Source organism: Microtus ochrogaster, chromosome 4, assembly GCF_000317375.1.
Source record: "Microtus ochrogaster isolate Prairie Vole_2 chromosome 4, MicOch1.0, whole genome shotgun sequence".
Classification (NCBI taxonomy): domain Eukaryota; kingdom Metazoa; phylum Chordata; class Mammalia; order Rodentia; family Cricetidae; genus Microtus; species Microtus ochrogaster.
Genome location: NC_022011.1, coordinates 37,715,881 through 37,733,913, shown reverse-complemented (window position 1 = coordinate 37,733,913; position 18,033 = coordinate 37,715,881). Strand labels below are relative to the sequence as shown.

The window sequence follows — 18,033 nt, the reverse complement described above, 5'->3', positions numbered from 1 at the left end:
GGCAGAGAGAAAAAGAAAGAAATGACAGACATACAGACACTGAGACTGACTGATCTGTTGGCCTCCCTAGCACTGGGATCATAAGCTAGTGCCATAATCCTTTGAATTCATATCCTTGTGATACACAGCTATTTCCTTGGCCTTTATAAAGCATATACATGAGCCAAGATTTTAAATGATTATAAACGAGAAAGTAAAATTAAAAGTTTTTTTAACTCATGTTATTTTTCTGAAATAAACATATTTCTGAATTAGCAATTCTTTATTTAACTCATTGATAACAATCATGTCATGGCTATCTTTATGTCTTTGAATAAACAATACTCATTTCTAGGACTTCTCTGGAACTCTGATTTCTCATTTTAAAAAAGAAGAGGAAATCTTTCTCTCATTGTCAGTATGTTTCAATTATCCCCAAACCATTTAAATCTCTAATAGTGTATACAGGATGGGATTGGGATGTGGAGCATGTACAAATGAACATCCATTTCTCATGAGGGTTGAAATTCGAGGAGGATATGAATATGGCATATGTTACCTACTAGTGAGTGCTTCCTTGTGCAACAGCACTTCACAGAGGCCAGACTTACCTCACAGTTCCTTCAGATATATTCGGCACTGAGAGGGTCACATCCAGAGAAATCTGACACTGACTTCTCAAGATGGACATCATCCTCAAGGCTTCCACTTCACTCCGGGGAGCATTTACTGAGGCACAGCCTAAGTAAGTTAATTTACTAAAAACCACACTATCCTCATCAGCCACTGGTGTGAAAGGACTTGACACTTCAGAATCTGAAAGAAACAAAATATAAGAATATGCTTCTTCTTCTCTAAACATCTAAAAGACACATTTACATTAAAAAAATCAAGTACATATAGTATGCCAAATTTCCAGTGGGCAAAATAAGATAGATAGATAGATAGATAGATAGATAGATAGATAGATAGATAGATAGATAGATAGATAGATAGAGATAAGTAGGTAGCTAGGTAGATAGATAAATAGATAGGTAGGTAGGTAGGTAGATAGATTAGATAGATAGATAGATAGATAGATAGATAGATAGATAGATAGATAGATAGATAGATAGATAGATAGATAGATAGAATGCCCATAGAAGCTAGAAAGCTTTCACTTGAACTCTAATACCAATATTTTCAGGCACTGATGTTAAATTCAAACCCAAAATGTAACCTGAGATTCAGCTCTGACTCCTCTTTCTGTTCCCTAATTTGTTCTGATTTTATAATTTACATCTAAGCCAAATGCACATTCAGTGACCAACTACTGTTTTTCATTCTTTGGTATAATAGAAAAAGTTAAAGGAAAGGTCAGAATGGCATATATATTTGACAACTTCTTAGGTCTACAATTTGGAGCTTTTAGAGAACTTAAATGGTTTTCAAATTATTGAATCTAGTATAGGACAGAAACACTCAAGTAAAAAAACCTTCAGTTACATAAGCAATGCAGCAATCCTAACCTCCTTGTCCAGGTTCCACTGGCAAACTCATCTCTGGTTTTTGAAGTCCTGCTAGTGGCACAGGGTTAATGGTAGACGAAGCTGAGAGTTGATTACAAAGAGGCCCATCTCCTTCACCATCTGGCTGTGACCTTTCCCCTGGCTGGTCATCCATGGGAGGGTCCATCAGCACATCTGCGAGCTCTTTCTGCAGCTGCTGCTCACTTCCATTCCCTACAATCTAAGGGTCACAAACACAATCAGCAAAGCAAGAGGCCAGCACTGATTCAAGCAGACCCATGTTCTGAAGCAAACAATCAGCAAAGGCAGTGTGCTGGACATCACTCTCAAATAGATGTCCTAAAACAAATAAAGGCTGCAGCTGCTTTCTTCCTCCAGTTTTCCATGAAATAGTACAGAATGAATCTAAAACAATATTCACAAATAGATAACATGACAATATCATAATTTTCTGTTTAATAATGTTTCTTAAGAAAAAATGTGCTTGTTTCCAAAAGTTAAAACAGATGCAAAATACAGTAAAAGCTCACAATATTTTATGACTCAGTCTCCTGTAATAAGTCTCCTTGATTTATATATGAACTGAGACATGCGAGTAAAGCTGTCAGCATGAGTATGTCAGTCCTAAGAAAGAAAAGTACTGTATTCCAATGACTTACTTTATCTTTTATGTTTGTTTGTTTCTAATAGTTTATCATTAGTTGCTCATAAACCAGAGTGAACAACTGCAAAATTAAGTTAAGACTGTTTGATGCTAAAAAAAAAAATCATACAGATAATAAAACCAAGAAACTTACTGTTTAAGAAATATCTTAAAAATTAATAAAATAAGCCAGGCAGTGGTGGCACTCAGGAGGCAGAGGCAGGTGGGTCTCTGTGAGTTCAAGGCCAGCCTGGTCTACAAGAGCTAGTTCCAGGACAGGCTCCAAAGCTAGAGAGAAATCCTGTTTCAAAAAAACAAAACAAAAAAGCAAAACAAAACAAAACAAAAAAATAATAAAATAATTAATTTAGAAAAAAAATTAAAAGGAAGGGCTACATGGGGGGCATTCTGAATACCATTACCAAACATTTATTGATTATTATACTTTTTAGTTCCAGAATTTTCAGGTAACTCTTTAAAAGCAATGTAGTTCCTTAGGGATAGTTTTGTCTAAATGCCTCTGGTGCTGGTGGAAGTCAAAAGAGCTTGGCAGCGTCCCTGGAATTAATGTTACAGACAGCAGTGAGCCACCCTGTGAGTGCTGGGCATCTAACCTGGGACCTCTGGAAGAACAGTCAGTATTCTTAACTACTAACTCATCTCTCCAGTTTTCCTTATATATACTGTCTACAGTATTTGATGTTATTGTCATGTATATATCTGTTCCGCAAGCATGATATTCTATAATTTGTTGGACATAGCAATAAAAGACCACTTTGAAATGTTTTTTTTTCTTCCGCTTTTTTAAGACAAGGTTTGTCTGTGTAGCTCTGGTTGGCTTGGAATGTTTAATATATTAATTTCAATGGTCACTAACTAGAAATTTCTGTTGCCTGCTTTTTTTCTTTTCAGTGAATAGATAGTATTTTATTTCTATGTATGTCCACGTTTTGTTGTTGTTGAAAACTAGACACTCTAGACAATATGTTGTACTTAGGATCTTGACCCCACTTGAGGACTTCTGATTCCATCTGTTGAAGAGCTGTTTTATGGCTTGTAGCTCCTTCCAGGCAAAAATCTGAGTCTCTGCTCTGGAACTAGGAGTTGAGTTGGGTCAATGACCTTCCCGAACCCTATTTTCTTTCTAATATTTTTTTCATAAACTACATTTTGACCTCATTCTTTGATCCATTCCCCATTCCTCCTAGGCCATCTTGATTATGTACCGGTCTGCAGAGTGGATATGGTTATCGTGTTCCTGAGGTGAGAGAGGAACAAGATGGTGAAGTGCAAAATGAGAGAATCTTACTGTACTTTCATGATTAAGATTTTTTATTTGCTGCACTTCTTTTCCAAGATTTCCAGAGGTTTGAAATGCTACATTTTATTTTTGTCTTAATAATTGTCAACAGTGTTCTTGGGAGTAGGTCTTGCTATCATGCTGGGCATCACTCTCAGCTAGCTAGCTTTTTAAAATGTAAATTAGATCATGTTCCCATTCAAAACTTTCAAGAATTCTCCTCACGTTTAGAACAAAGCTCAAACTTGTAACCAAGATCCAAAAACAAAACAAAACAGGCCATGTTGTGGCCCTGCCCCCGTCAGATCACACTGGTCCCATTTACTCCTCTGGCCCTGCTGGAGCCTCTGCCTAAGTGTCTCTGTATCTGGTTCTGACATTGAAAAGTTTCTCAGTCTCCTATGGTTTTCTTCATTTCATTCAGGGCTTACTTCAAATGATTTTTTTCCCCCTTCTTTCTCTTAAAAAAAAAAAAATTCTATCAAAAAAAAATTCTTGGGCATTGAACCAATACCATGTACATACTAGGAAGGTGCTCTACATTCCCAGGCCCTCAATACCGCTCATTAAAATAATAACTGTCACTAATTTTTAAATATTTTATTTTTTATTGATGTGTACATACGTATAAATGCATAAGAGGGTAAGATCACCTAGAACTGGAGGGTTTTTTGTTTGTTTGTTTGTTTGTTTTTCTTTTCCAAACAGGGTTTCTTTGTGGAGCTCTGGAGCCTGTCCTGGCACAAGCTCTGTAGATCAGACGGGCCTCAAACTCACAGATCCGCCTGCTTCTTCTGCCTTCCAAGTGTTGGGACTAAAAGTGTATACCACCACTAGCCTGAAAACTGGAGTTATTTTAACTTTTTAAAATTTATTCCTTCATCCATTTACAAGTGATAGATAATAAGAATATGTTGACATGCTGGTGAGATGGCTCAGTCAGCAAAGGAGATTGCTTTATTAGTTGGGTCTGGGTCCAAGGATTCACATGCTGTACGGAAAGAACCAACTCCCGTGAGTTGCTTCTGACTCCCCATATGGTATAATGTAAGCAGTTGACAATTTATACATAAACACACAAAAACATTTTTAAAGTAATTTTTTAAAATTTGACAGAAGCTTGCAATAGTTAAAAAACAAACTTATCTGGGTAGTGTGGCACAGAGCTTTATTCTTAGGACCCAGGAGGCAAAGGTAGGCAAATTTGAGTTTGATGGCAGCCTGGTTTACAGAGAGTTCTAGGACAGCCAAGGCTACACAAAGAAACCCTGTTTTGAACCTCCCTCAAAAAAAAACAAAACATAAAATCTTTCATTCCTTACCCATGTATCCTCTCTTTTTCTTAACATATTTACATAAGTTTTAAATTATTCGTTTTTAAATCAGGTTCCAATTTTGAAGACTGGCCCCAAATTACTGTTCAGCAGAGGACAACCTCTAAATTTCGCTCCTCCTGCCTCTACTGACAAATGTTGAGATTATATGTCAACATCCCTAGCTTTATATGGTACTAGAAAGCAAGTCTGGAACTTCTTACATGCTAGGCAAACATGCTACTACCTAAGTTGAAATCCCAGGCCACATTACCCTCTGATGTCTGCATTCTTTCCGAAACCCATTAGTGTGTAGGCTCTAAGAGGTCAGGGCATTGTTCACCACCACGTAACCAACAATTGGCACAGAGAGTTTTCAAGAAATATCTGTTGAATGAACACATACAGTAGAACTTGGAATATTATAATTACTTATATTTTAAACAAAAAATTTCAAAAATATATTTCCATTTATACCCATGAAGAGCAGAACAGCAATGGAGCAAGTCAAAAGACGTAATGGTTTTTATTTACTTGGGAAATGATAAATAGAGTGGCCAAAAGGGGAGATACTTAAAGCTCTATTTTTGGCTTAAATGTTATTTTTTTATGAATGGCAATGCTGACCTGGTATTGCCCTTACACTACACATACAAGCCTGAAATAAGTAAGTATTTGGTACAGCAGTGGTGGCACACTCCTTTAAACACAGCAGAGAGGCAGAGGTAGGCAGATTTCTGTGAGGTCAAGAACAGCCTGGTCTACCAGAGCAAGTTTCAGAACAGCCAGAACTACAAGGAGAGACCTGGTCTCAAAAAACAAAGAAACAAAGAAAACAAACAAACAAACAAACAAACAAACAAAAAACCAACAACAAGAAACAAGTATTTTTTATTAAATAGTAAAAAGAGAATAATCCTAAAGTTAAAAATGTTTATATCCTAAGAGTTTTGACAGGGGTTTCAAAAAATTTAAGAGAACCTAATCAAAATAAAAAATCCTTCATTAAATATCTCTACAGGAACAAATCCATACCAAAATTTACAGAACTAGGACAAAGCCAAGAACCTAGTCCAAAGTAGGCCTGATGCAACAATTTCCACAGGAATAGGACTGAACCAGCTACATAGGACGAAGTGGGCCTGAGAAAGCAAGCTCCACAGAAGCAGGAGCAAATCAAGGACAGAAACACCGGCAGACCTAAGACAACAAACTCAACCAGAAAAGGTACAGGGGAGCTGATAGAGTGAGCCAGAGACAGAGACGGCTGAGGGTACGGATGTGAATCTGGGACCGTCAAGGGAGTAGACCTAAGCCAGGACCCTGTGGGTCTGGGTATGAGCCTAGGACCTCCCAAGAAATGTGCCTGAGCCAGGTCCTCTGTGGGTCTGGGTGTGAATCTGGGACCTCTGTGGGTCCAGGTGTTGTTGGTCTGGGACATCAAAGGAAATAGGCAGAAACCAGAAACTGAAGAAAACACCAGAAAGTGGAAAGATCTCCCACGCTCTTTTTTTTTTTTTGGTTTTTCGAGACAGGGTTTCTCTGTGGCTTTGGAGCCTGTCCTGGCACTAGCTCTGTAGACCAGGCTGGTCTCGAACTCACAGAGATCCGCGTGCCTCTGCCTCCCAAGTGCTGGGATTAAAGGCGTGCGCCACCATCGCCAGGCCTCCCACGTTCTTGGGTAGGTAGAATTAACATAGTAAAAATGGCAATCTTACCAAAAGCAATCTACAGATTCAATGCAATGCCTAGCAAAATCCCAGCAAAATTCATCAAAGACCTTGAAAGAATGGTACTCAACTTCATATTGGAAAAGCAAAAACCCAGGATAGCCAAAACAATCATGTACAATAAAAGAACTTCTGAGGGCTGGGCGATGGTGGCGCACGCCTTTAATCCCAGCACTCGGGAGGCAGAGGCAGGAGGATCTCTGTGAGTTTGAGACCAGCCTGGTCTACAGAGCTAGTTCCAGGACAGACTCCAAAAGCCACAGAGAACCGTCTCAAAAAACCAAAAAAAAAAATCTGAGGCATCACAACTCTACTACAGAGCTACAGTACTGAAAACAGCCTGATATTGGCATAAAAACAGACAGGAGGACCAATGGAACCGAATCAAAGAACCAAATATTAATCCACACATCTTTGAACACCTGATTTTTGACAAAGCAGCAAAAAATATCAAATGGAAAAAGGAAAGCATATTTTACAAATGGTGCTGGCATGACTGGATATCAACATGAATAAGAATGAAAATAGACCCATATCTATCGCTATGCACAAAACTCAAGTCCAAATGGATCAAAACCTCAACATAAAGCCAGTCACACTGAACCTTACAGAAGAGAAAGTGGGAAGCACACTTGAACACATTGGCACAGGGAACCACTTCCTAAATAGAACCCCAGTAGCACAGACACTCAAAGAAACAATAAATGGGATTCGTGAAACTGAAAAGCTTCTGTAAATCAACATGGTCAACAAGACAAATTGACAGCCTACAGAATGGGAAAAGATCTTCACTAACCCCTCATGAGACAGAGGTTTGATCTCCAAAATATACAGAGAACTCTAGTAATTGGTCATCAAAAGAACAAATAATCCAATAAAAAATTGGAGTACAGACCTAAACAGAGAACTCTCAACAGAGGAATCTAAAATGGCTCAAAGACACTTTAGGAAATGCTCAACATCCTCAGTCATCAGAGAAATGCAAATCAAAACAACTCTGAGATTCCATCTTATACCTGTAAGAATGGCCAAGATCAAAAACACTGATGACAACTTATGCTGGAGAGGCTGTGGGGAAAAGGGAACACTTCTGCATTGCTGGTGGGAATGCAAGATGGTACAATCCCTTTGGATGTCAGTGCGGTGATTTCTCAGAAAATTGGGAAACATTCTTCCTCAAGACCCAGTAATACCACCTTTGGATATATATCCAAAGGATGCTCAATTGTGCCATAAGGACATGTGCTCAACTATGTTCATAGCAGCATTGTTTTTCATAGCCAGAACCTGGAAACAACCTAAATGCCCCTCAATTGAAGAACGGATTAAAAAAAAAGTGGTACATTTATACAATGGAGTACTATACAGCAGAAAAAAATAATGGCATCTTGAATTTTTTAGGCAAATGGATGGAGCTAGAAAACATCGTTTTGAGTGAGGTAACCCAGATACAGAAAGACAATTATCACATGTATTCACCCATAAGTAGTTTTTAAACATAAAGCAAACAAAACTAGTTCACAAAGCACAATCCCAGAGAACTTAGACAACAATGAGGACCCTAAGAGAAACATACATAGATCTAATCTACATGAGAAGTAGAAAAAGACAAGATCTCTTGAGTAAATTGGGAGCATGGGGACCTTTTGGGAGTGTTGTAGGGGAGGAGAGAGGCAGGAAGGGGAACAGAGAAAAAATAAAAATCAATAAAAAAAAGAAAAAATCCTTAAATAAAAACTAACTCATTAAGTATATACAAAAGTCTTCAACACCACTGAGAAGTATATCTATGAGTTCTCTGTTCTTCCCATGTTAGTCTTTTCCCTATTGAGTCCAAGTAGTGCACTGGATTTTACAAGACAAACTTAGTCTCTCAAGCTTTACCTTTAGTCCAGTCTTCTCATCATCACTTCCGTTATTTGTAGATGGTGTCTCATCTCCTTGCCTGGAAACCAAGACAAAATCTTCACTATTAAGAGTAGATACTGAGTCTGAGGAGACACTGATTTTTCCAACAGAAGCCTTGTCATCCATAACTCAAGAATGACGCTCAACTCATAAATGGTTATATATTTTTAAATGCCTGAAAAACAAAAACCGTAAAGATTCATATAAAATATGTCACATAATCAATTATGCTCTATTGTTTTAAAAAATGGGCAAACTAAAAATAAAACTTTTTTTGAAAGCTTGTAAAATATTTTTCCAGGACACCTGCTACTTGTAATTTATGCTTTCATTCTGCTAAGGCATTCTGTGCTATTCTGGGTCAAAATAGTTCAGATTACAAATAAATAAAACACTCTCTTTATAGTAACCCCACCTACCTACATGGCTGCCTTTGGCACATACTGCAACTCTGGTCTTGGTTTCCAAAAGCAAAGGGGAATTTAACAGTACTCTTGCTTTTAATTTTTAATACTTTACACATAAATAAAGTTAAAACACCTGGTTATTGTGAAAGTATAATAACTATATTTTCCTACGATCATCAATAGTAAAATTTAAAATATATGATAGTTATAGTAAACAAAATCTCGTATTAATACACAAAAGAGATAAATTCAACGCAGGGAAAACAGAAATTCTACATCTTGGAAATATCTTCCAGTAAAAACTCAATCTTCTCCTACACTCTACAAGGCCAGCCTGGTCTACAGAGTGAGCAAGTTCCAGGACAGTCAGGGCTGCCCAGAGAAACCCTATCTAGAAAATAAAACAAAAACAGAACTAAAAACCACAACAAAAACAACTATAGCACTATGTTCACTGCATCAGTAAAGCTAAGTGTTTAATCTTTTCAACTCAAAGATTAGTTGGCTTAGGCTCTGAATTTTTTTTTTTAAGATCAGTATTTTATGTGTGCACTGACTTTTTCTTGAATATGTATGTATATCACATGGACGCAGTACCCAACGAGGCATGAGAGGGCTTCAGATCCCATGGAACTAGAGTTAATAATGATTTTGAGCCACAGTGTGGGTGCAGGGAATTGAATCCAGGCCCTCTTCTGTAAAAGCAGTAAGTACTCAACCACTGAGGCACTGCTCCATCCCCTGTGCTTTGGATTTTTAACTAAACATATACTTATTGAACATGCATAATATGCCAAATACTATTTTCTCATCTAAGTCTCAACTAAAACACTTATCAAGAGTTGCACCATTCAGCTGGGCAGTAGTGGTGCACACCTTTAATCCCAGCACTTGGGAGGCAGGTGGATTTCAGTGAGTTCAAGGCCAGCCTAGTCTACAAAGAGAGTGCCAGGCAGCCAGGGCTGTTACACAAAGAAACCGTGTCTCAGAAAAAAAGAGTTGCACCATTCCTAAGTATTAAACAAAATAATAAAAACAAAAAACTACAAATCAGAAATCATCAATAATATTAAACATAAACAAACAGCAACTCCAAAAGAAGGAAAAAAAATCACTTAACAAGCTAATGACACAGATAAGGATACATAGTATTCTGGACTTTCTGTTGCCTTTTATTTAATTTTCTTCTGCTTTAAGATTATGGTGTCAGGGGCTAGAGAGATGGCTCACTGGTTAAAGGTCATTGGCTGTTCTACCAGAGGACTCAGGTTCAACTCCTAGCACCCACCTGGCAGCTCACAACTGTCTGTAACTCCAGTTCTACAGGGACCAAAAACCCATGGCAAAACACTAATGCACATAAAAGAACTGGAAAAAAACCCAAAAAACAATTAGAGTCAGGCACAGTGGCACATGTATTTATTCCCAACACTATACAGAGGTAGAAGCAGGCAGATCTTTGTGTATTCCAGGACAGCCTAGTCTACGTTGCTGAGTTTTAAGCCAGCCAGAGCTACATTGATAGATCCTGTCTCAAGAAAATTAACAAATAAAGATTATCTAGAGACTATGTCTTACAAGACCAAATATAAATACATAGTAGGGAGGGATATAGCAGTGCTCACTTATAATTCTACCACTCAGGATACTAAGACAGGAGGACTGCTCTAAGTTTGAGGCCAGCCTTGGGTACTCAGTAAGTCCCTGTTTCAAAAATGGTGAAATAGGGACTAGAAACATGGCTCAGAAGTTAGAACACTTTTGGTCCCTGTAAAGGACCCAGGTTCTCTTCCCAGCATGAAGATAACCACACTCATAACCATCTGTATGTCTGGTTCCAGGAGACGCATGTCTTCTGGACTCTGTGGGTACCAGGCACACATGTAGTGCACATACATAATACATGCATGTAAAATGCTCATAAACATTGAAGTTTCAAAATTTTAAATGAATACATAGTACCAGATTGAAAAATACTTTAAAATCATCTTCAGAAAGTCCAAAGAAAAATGTTTTCATTCATCCACTGAATGAATACACATTGAATATTAGATAAAGTAAAAGTAATGTTAGTAAAACAAATCAAAGTCTTAGCAGAGAGGTAATTTTTTTAAAGCTTTGTTTATGTATGTGGTAATACTCTATCTGCATGTACACCTGCATGCCAAGAGGTCATTGGATCCCATTACAGATGATTGTGAGCCACTGTGTGGTTGCTGGGATTTGAACTCAAGATCTCTGGAAGAACTGCCATGAACTCAAGATCTCTGGAAGAACTGCCAATGTTGTTAACTGTTGAGTCATCTTTACAGCCCCTGTAGAGACGCAAATTTATAAAGGCCAAATATGCTGATTTAGGGTATCAAACTAAGAAACATGTTGGATAAGCACTAACTTAGAATTTTGCTAAGGATACAGACTCCAACACCTTCAGGCTTGGACTTAGTAACAGTGGCCTCCTGTCATCTGTATAGAGTCAGCTCGTTTAGTTTACCCCTTCTACTTTCAGGAGTCTTTTCAGTCCAACTGATCATTTTCATTTGAGTCAAAGGAATTGCTTCCTTTGCTGATGTTCCCACTGCAGTTAAAATTTGATTTTTTTTAAAACAGTATGTTGTTTGATAATGTCATGATGAATGTGTCTTAATTTAATCTTCACATTGCTATTTTATAAAATAAAATTGTGAATGAGATGGTTTGACTTGGTCAAGGTACATAACTAATAGAAATCAAGGCCAAAATTGTACTGTTACTGTGGGTCCCAAAGCAGAGCTCTATTAAGACAATGCCTGTGTATTAGCTAACGTCTCAACGCTGAGAAGTTTCTTTTAGAGCTTGTATTTTAAGTCAGTTTTTCATGCTGAGTAAGTCTTGGTTCTATTTTAAATTGAAGTCAATAGTACAACACCAGCAGAAGGCCTGGGAAAACTCTCTAGCATATGACCCCAGAGTCTAACAACTTTTACCAATACTCTGAAGTCAGAAAGACTTGGTGGGCTCAAATCCCACCTGTTCCTTTGAGGAGGTGATAAAAACACACTTAAGATAATTTACTGTGTTGTTTGCTTTTTAAAAAAAAATGCTGGAACTAACTGAATCACTCAGGAGGAATGAAGCTTATCAAACACTACAGTCTGAAGACTTCTTTCCATTCTCCATGGACAGACTGTAAGAGCCTTTCTAGCCTTGGCCACGAGCAGCATCACAGAAATCGATAACTTCTTCTGGTAATACTCAGAGACGTATAGTCTCGTGTTAAGACACTAAGGACTAATTTTGTTTTGTTTTAAAATTCTATTTTTATCAGTTAGAACAAAAAGCCGTGATGTGGGAGTCTCCTCTGTGTGTGGTGATTACCATTAATGAATAAAGAAACTGCCTTGGCCTGTTGATAGGGCAGAACTTAGGTTGGCAAGGAAGACTGGACTGAATGCTGAAAGAAGGGCAGAGTCAGAGAGATGCTATGGATTCACAACTGGAGACATGCTGAAACTTTGCTGGTAGGCCATGACCTCGTGGTGGTACACAGATTAATGGAGATGTGCTAAATTAATATAAGAGTTAGCTAATAAGAAGCTAGAGCTAATGGGCCAAGCAGTGATTTAATTAATACAGTTTTTGTGTGATTATTTCAGGTCTAAGCAAGCCAAGCGACCAGAACGAACAAACCACTCCTTGCAACAGATTGGTGCCCACGTGGCCAACTAAATCCACTTAAAAAGGTGAGAGAGTTTGAAAAGGAATTCTAGACACAAAAATACAGAGTTTAACACAGCTTCTTGCTGTTTGCTGGCGTGTGGCAGCTCCTTTAAGAGAGGTTTTTCTGATTCAGCTGTAGCAGGAAAAAAGTGGTGGTTTTAAAATGCCGGCTTTCTAGGGCCTGCCAGTGCAAACTCTGACTCTTTCGGGCAGGAGGTCTGGCTACAGAGCATTTGGATGGGGTCTGTTAGCAGACTGTTGCAGCTTGCTTAATGGTGACATGGACTGGCTGTGTGCATAGCTCTCAAGAGGTGCTAGCAGCTCTGCCATGCTGGACTGGGCAGGCAATCACAGAGTACCATATATACTATAGTAATGGCGCAGTTTAAGTTTTAGGCTGGACCAGCAAGAAGACAGAACCGTACATACCTTATTAATGGCACATCTTAACTTTTAAGAAGCACTTAACATTTTAAAAATTGCTCCTGGACAGTAAAGGATTAGATATGCAATAAAGACAAAAACATAGTGTTAGATAAATGTATGTAGGCTTGGAAGAGAGAAGAAAAAGAATATAGAGAGTCATAAAAATAAAGTTAAATCTAAAAAAAAGGGTAAAATCTTTAAAGAGTATAGATAGTCATAGATAAAAAGGAGTAAAGAAAAATAAAAATGGAAAATTTACAGACAGTCAGGATTACGTATTTTATTGTGTTATCTTTTAATTTTTTGACTGTGAAGAAGCTAAGTACAGAGACACATTCTACTGTATGGACTGCTAAGTTAAACCAACATAAAGGTATTTTGATTCCAAAATTTGAGTCTAAGGATATGTTACTTTGGAAAAGAGGTTCTTCTTTTGTTTTCACAGAAGATGAGAATCTGTGGGTTGCTTCCAGACCAATATGGTTTGATGGACCAAGACCTCCTAAAAGGTTGTCTTGAATACACCTCAAAAAATATACCCGACAAAGAAATTACTTCACTCAATAAACAGCAGGAAGCAGTTTTTGAGAAATAACTACACCCATATTTCCTAATATTGTAATAAATGTTTGTTTACATTTAAAAGGGGATATGATATAGAGATGAATAATTTGCATTTGTATGGATCTTGGTTTACTGATACAAATTTAAGGTCAATTTTGTTATATGTATAATTGTCTCTTGATTAAGGTATTGTGTTTGTACAGCTCATTTAAAAATGTAATGTATAATTAAGAAATATAGCTTAATAGAGAATCATCTATAATAGTCAAGATTGTAGTTGTTAGGTTTTTAGATGTACAGAGATATACTTCAGTGATATAGGTATTCTTCAAATCTTTCAGAGACTTTCAGAATATGGCATTTAAATAGTTTTAAAAATTTACGACTTTTCATGACAGTGAGACACATCTGCTCCTGGCAGCACCAATCTATTTCAAGAGGAAGATGGTTATCAAAGAGGCTCCTTATGCAGTTTGTTAGATGAATTGGACATGCAGGACCCAAAGAGAGATGACAACTGAACTTGCCTAAAGGTGAGACAATCCTTCGTGGTTCCTGCTTCATGAAAGAGTCTGCGAGACATTCTGGAGGATATAGAAGAAAGTGACTGGCAAACTGCCAATATAGGCAGACCTGTCTTCAAAATTTCCTGCTTCAAGGAAAAGTCTGGCAGATACTACGATCCTGTAGGCTAAAGATGGATACCCAAATGGTACAGAAGAAATTTGGGTGACTGTCCAGGCAGCAAGATGTCTCAGTCCATTTTTAGTGTTTTAGAAGTTGCTTACAATGAACTTACAGTTTACTTATGTAAAATTATATCCTTCTGGAGTCTTTGATGGAGTTGAAGAATTTACAGTTATAATTTTCCTTAGTTATAATAAAAGATAAAGTAGATATAAATATTGTAACTGTAATTCTTGCTTGATACCTGTTATATGTTATTTTACTATGGTAAAGTTAAAACATTCCTTTTTAAGGGGGGGTGATATGGGAGTCTCCTCTGTGTGCTGTGATTACCACTAATGAATAAAGAAACTGCTTTGGCCTGTTGATAGGGCAGAACTTAGGTAGGCAGGGAAAAGAAGCTAGAGCTAATGGGCCAAGCAGTGATTTAATTAATACAGTTTTTGTGTGATTATTTTGGGTCTAAGCTAGCTGGGTGGTTGGGACAAACAAGCTGCTACTTGTAACAAAGCTGTCTACTCTTGAACAAGTCTTTATCTTTCAGTCTCTAATTCCAATTTCCACAGACAATGAAGTACAAAGTCCAGTGTGAAAATAGTTGATGATCTCTATCCATTTCTACAAGTCTCCATGGCACCTCTTTACCACTTAATATTTAATTTTGTTTTCAAATATGTAAATTAAAACCCAGATCCTTTCTGTGTTTCATTAATGGTTGTTGTATTAGCTCCTAGTGTGACACACAATAGATGTTCAAATGTTTACTAAAGCAGCAGGACAAACACCAGAGTAAGGGCATTCAGTGAAAGGTAGTGCCATTTAAATTGTATCTGGGAAGATGTAGGAAGGGTTAGGCCTTGTCATATTTTGTCTCAAACCCGTGACCTCCTGAAGGCTGTTCTTGTATGTGCAGGCAAAACACCCATGCACATAAAAATGATTTATTGTTGTTTGTTTTTCTTGAGACAGGATTTCTCTGTTTAACAACAGTCTTGGCTGTCCTGAATATCGCTTTGTAGATATTCAAATTCACTGAGATCTGCCTGCTTCTGCCTCCCAAGTGCTGGGATTCAAAGGCATGCACCACCACCACCCAGGTAAAAATTTTAAAAATTTAAAAAAAATTGAGAAGAAAACTGAAACCCAAATTCTTTGAATCACTTAGTCTTCAAAATCTTGAGCCTGGCTATCATTTTATTCTTATCATATCATACCACACAGTCAACCAAATATTTCACTACTTTAAGGTTTGTAAGTGTTTGTATACGGTGGTTCCTAAGTGAGAAATGTGCCTCTTTTCCCCCAGTGAGACCTCCCCGCCCCCAACAACAATCTAGTGACATAGTTAAGCAGTCTGAAATGTTTTTTTATTTCATGCTAGGGCTTCTAATTTTTTTCTTTGCTTTTAAATTTTATCACAAGAACTATGATATACACTATATAATAAGTTACACCTCTCCTACACTACTATACTCATTCTGTAGTCATTTTAGAAGTTAATATGCTACACACTGGGAATACATAATCACACTGCAGTACAATGAGGATCTCAAATATGCAGAAAAAATATTACATCTACACCCAACATATACTTTCCCCCCACAGCACTTAAATAATAGAGCATAACAAGTAAAAAGTATTTACATTGTATCAAGTATCTAAGAGATAATTTAAAATATGTCAGTTGTGGAATGTGCAAGGATGTCCAGATTATATGCAAATATTATACCATTTTAGTATGGGTAGGTCTTTGAACCATTCCCCTGTCCTTCAAGATACTGGGGGACAACTACTGCATGCGTGTAATGGTAGGATCTCGTAGCAGAAAGACAAATCACCAATATGCTACACTATATGCAAGTACTTGGAAATAGAACTACAGAAAACTAATAGGAAAAAGTCCAAACCCAAAAACAGCACATTCTTTTTCGTTTGTTTTTAATAACTTATTTAATTTTATTTCAGGTGCATTGGTATAAAGGTGCCAGGTTCCCTGAACCGGAGTTACAGACAGTTGTGAGCTGCCACGTGGAGACTGGGAATTGAACTCGGGTCCTCTGGAAGAACATCCAGTGCTCTTAAACCACTGTGCCATCTCTCCAGCCTAGCACATTCTTTTGAGACCAAAATCTCACTGCATAACTCCATTTAGCCTTAAAATTGACTCTTGCCTCAGACTCCAGGAAGCTGGGATTACAGGAGTGTGCCAACTACCCCAGATACTAATTACCCTTGAACATTCCCAAATATCATAAGACAGTTAAACATCAGAATCTTAAAACATACCTTGTATTTCCTTTGGAACAAACACACTCATCACTTCCTCCCTACTCACTACCATTTCTCGTTGTTCATACGTGGATTGTGTTGCTCAGTAAGCACAGTACAATTCTATGGAATCTTAAGGAGGATGCTTAAAACATCTTGTGAAATCTAAAAAGAAAGTAATATATTTTAATTTACTGAGTGCCAATTTTAGCCTGATGTGGAACTAGAGGCTTTAAACACATTTTTGCCAGTGCCACACTAACCTTGGCAGATGGATATTAACTTTCTATGACAAACCCAAGCTAAGACAGGTTGGGTAACTTGCTTTAGCTCACAGGGAAAATTATAAAGGTTGGTGTAAACCCAGGCACCTAGGTGTTTCTATTCTGTTGTTTTCAATGTTAAGAATAATTTTAATGCATGAATATGGACAAAACAAACAATGCTATAGTTTTCACAAACTCAAATTAAACTATGCTAATATAAGACTCAGCTCTGTTCTGAGAATCTATCTGATCACCAAGCTGTAGGTGTTTCTATTCTTCTCTGAGCTGTATTTCACTCCTTACTATCCCTATCTCCATTCTTTGCCTGTCCCCTATGCTGTGTCCTTCTAAAATTTAACTCTGGTTAAGATCACTCTCAGTTTGGGAACTAGAACATAACAGGAAGAAACAAAACAAGGTTCAAAGATGTTATAGCAGGTCAATTCCCACTGGGTTTGTATCCTTTAAAGTAAAATGAGTGCTGGGGAGACAGGTCAGCAGCAAAAGCCATTATTGTGATGGACGAAGGTCATTGGTGAATTATAATAAAGAAACTACTTGGCTTTTATAGGTTAAAACATAGGTGGGTGAAGTAAACAGAACAGAATGCTGGGAGGAAGAGGAAGTGAGCTCAGACTCGACAGCTCTGCTCTCTGGAGGAGAGGCCATGCTCCCCTCTCCCAAGCAGACAATGAAGCTCTGACCCAGGATGGATGTGGCTAGAATCTTTCCCGGTAAGACTGATGCTACACAGATTATTAGAGATGAGTTGATTGGGATATCAGAATTAGCCAGTAAGGGCTAGAGCTAATGGACCAAGCAGTGTTTAAAAGAATACAATTTGTGTGTTGTTATTTCGGGGCATAAGCTAGTGAGGCGGCTGGGGTGCTGGTGACACAGCCCCGCCGCTCATATTACTACAGAATGGCGCCCGACATGGTAGCGGCAATTTCTCGGGTCTGCTCTGCTTGCTAGAAGCAAGCAAGCACTCTCATCTAAGAGAGGCTTCCTGACTCAGCTTCAACTGCAAAACCCTGCAGCTCTTAAGAGATCCTGCCACGAAACATTTAAATGGTGTTGATAAAAGCCGACTGAATGCTTGTTTGTTTTCAGCAGTAGCAGGAAAAAAAACCTGTGATGTTTTAAAATGCTGGCTTTCTGGGCTGTCCTGCCAGGGCAAACTCTGACTGTTTGAGGCAGGAGGGCCAGCTACAGAGAGAGGACTTGACTGTTCTCTGTTGCAGCTTGTTTGATGGCAAGGACCTTGAAACACTGTAGACTTGTGGCATTGAGTGCGGCTCTGGCCAGTACCTCGGCCACAAGGTTGGAATGGCA

At 38.0% G+C, this 18,033-nt stretch overlaps 1 protein-coding gene across 6 annotated transcripts in view; it reads right to left on the bottom strand.

Annotated features, from left to right (window-relative positions):
* Rabgap1 (RAB GTPase activating protein 1) overlaps positions 1 to 18,033 on the bottom strand; it is a 158,793-nt gene that overhangs the window by 121,801 nt on the left and 18,959 nt on the right. For 3 of the 6 annotated variants that reach the window (XM_026777425.1, XM_026777415.1, XM_026777423.1), the window contains exons 2-4: positions 8,358 to 8,556; positions 1,488 to 1,707; positions 591 to 795 (exon numbers count right to left, since the gene is read on the bottom strand). In XM_026777425.1, the coding sequence (XP_026633226.1) occupies positions 591 to 795; positions 1,488 to 1,707; positions 8,358 to 8,507 (575 nt within the window). In that variant the 5' untranslated portion in view covers positions 8,508 to 8,556. Of the gene's footprint in view, positions 1 to 590; positions 796 to 1,487; positions 1,708 to 8,357; positions 8,557 to 16,450; positions 16,598 to 18,033 lie in introns of those variants that run through there. The other 3 variants (XM_026777419.1, XM_005345942.3, XM_026777422.1) reach the window with 2 other exon arrangements.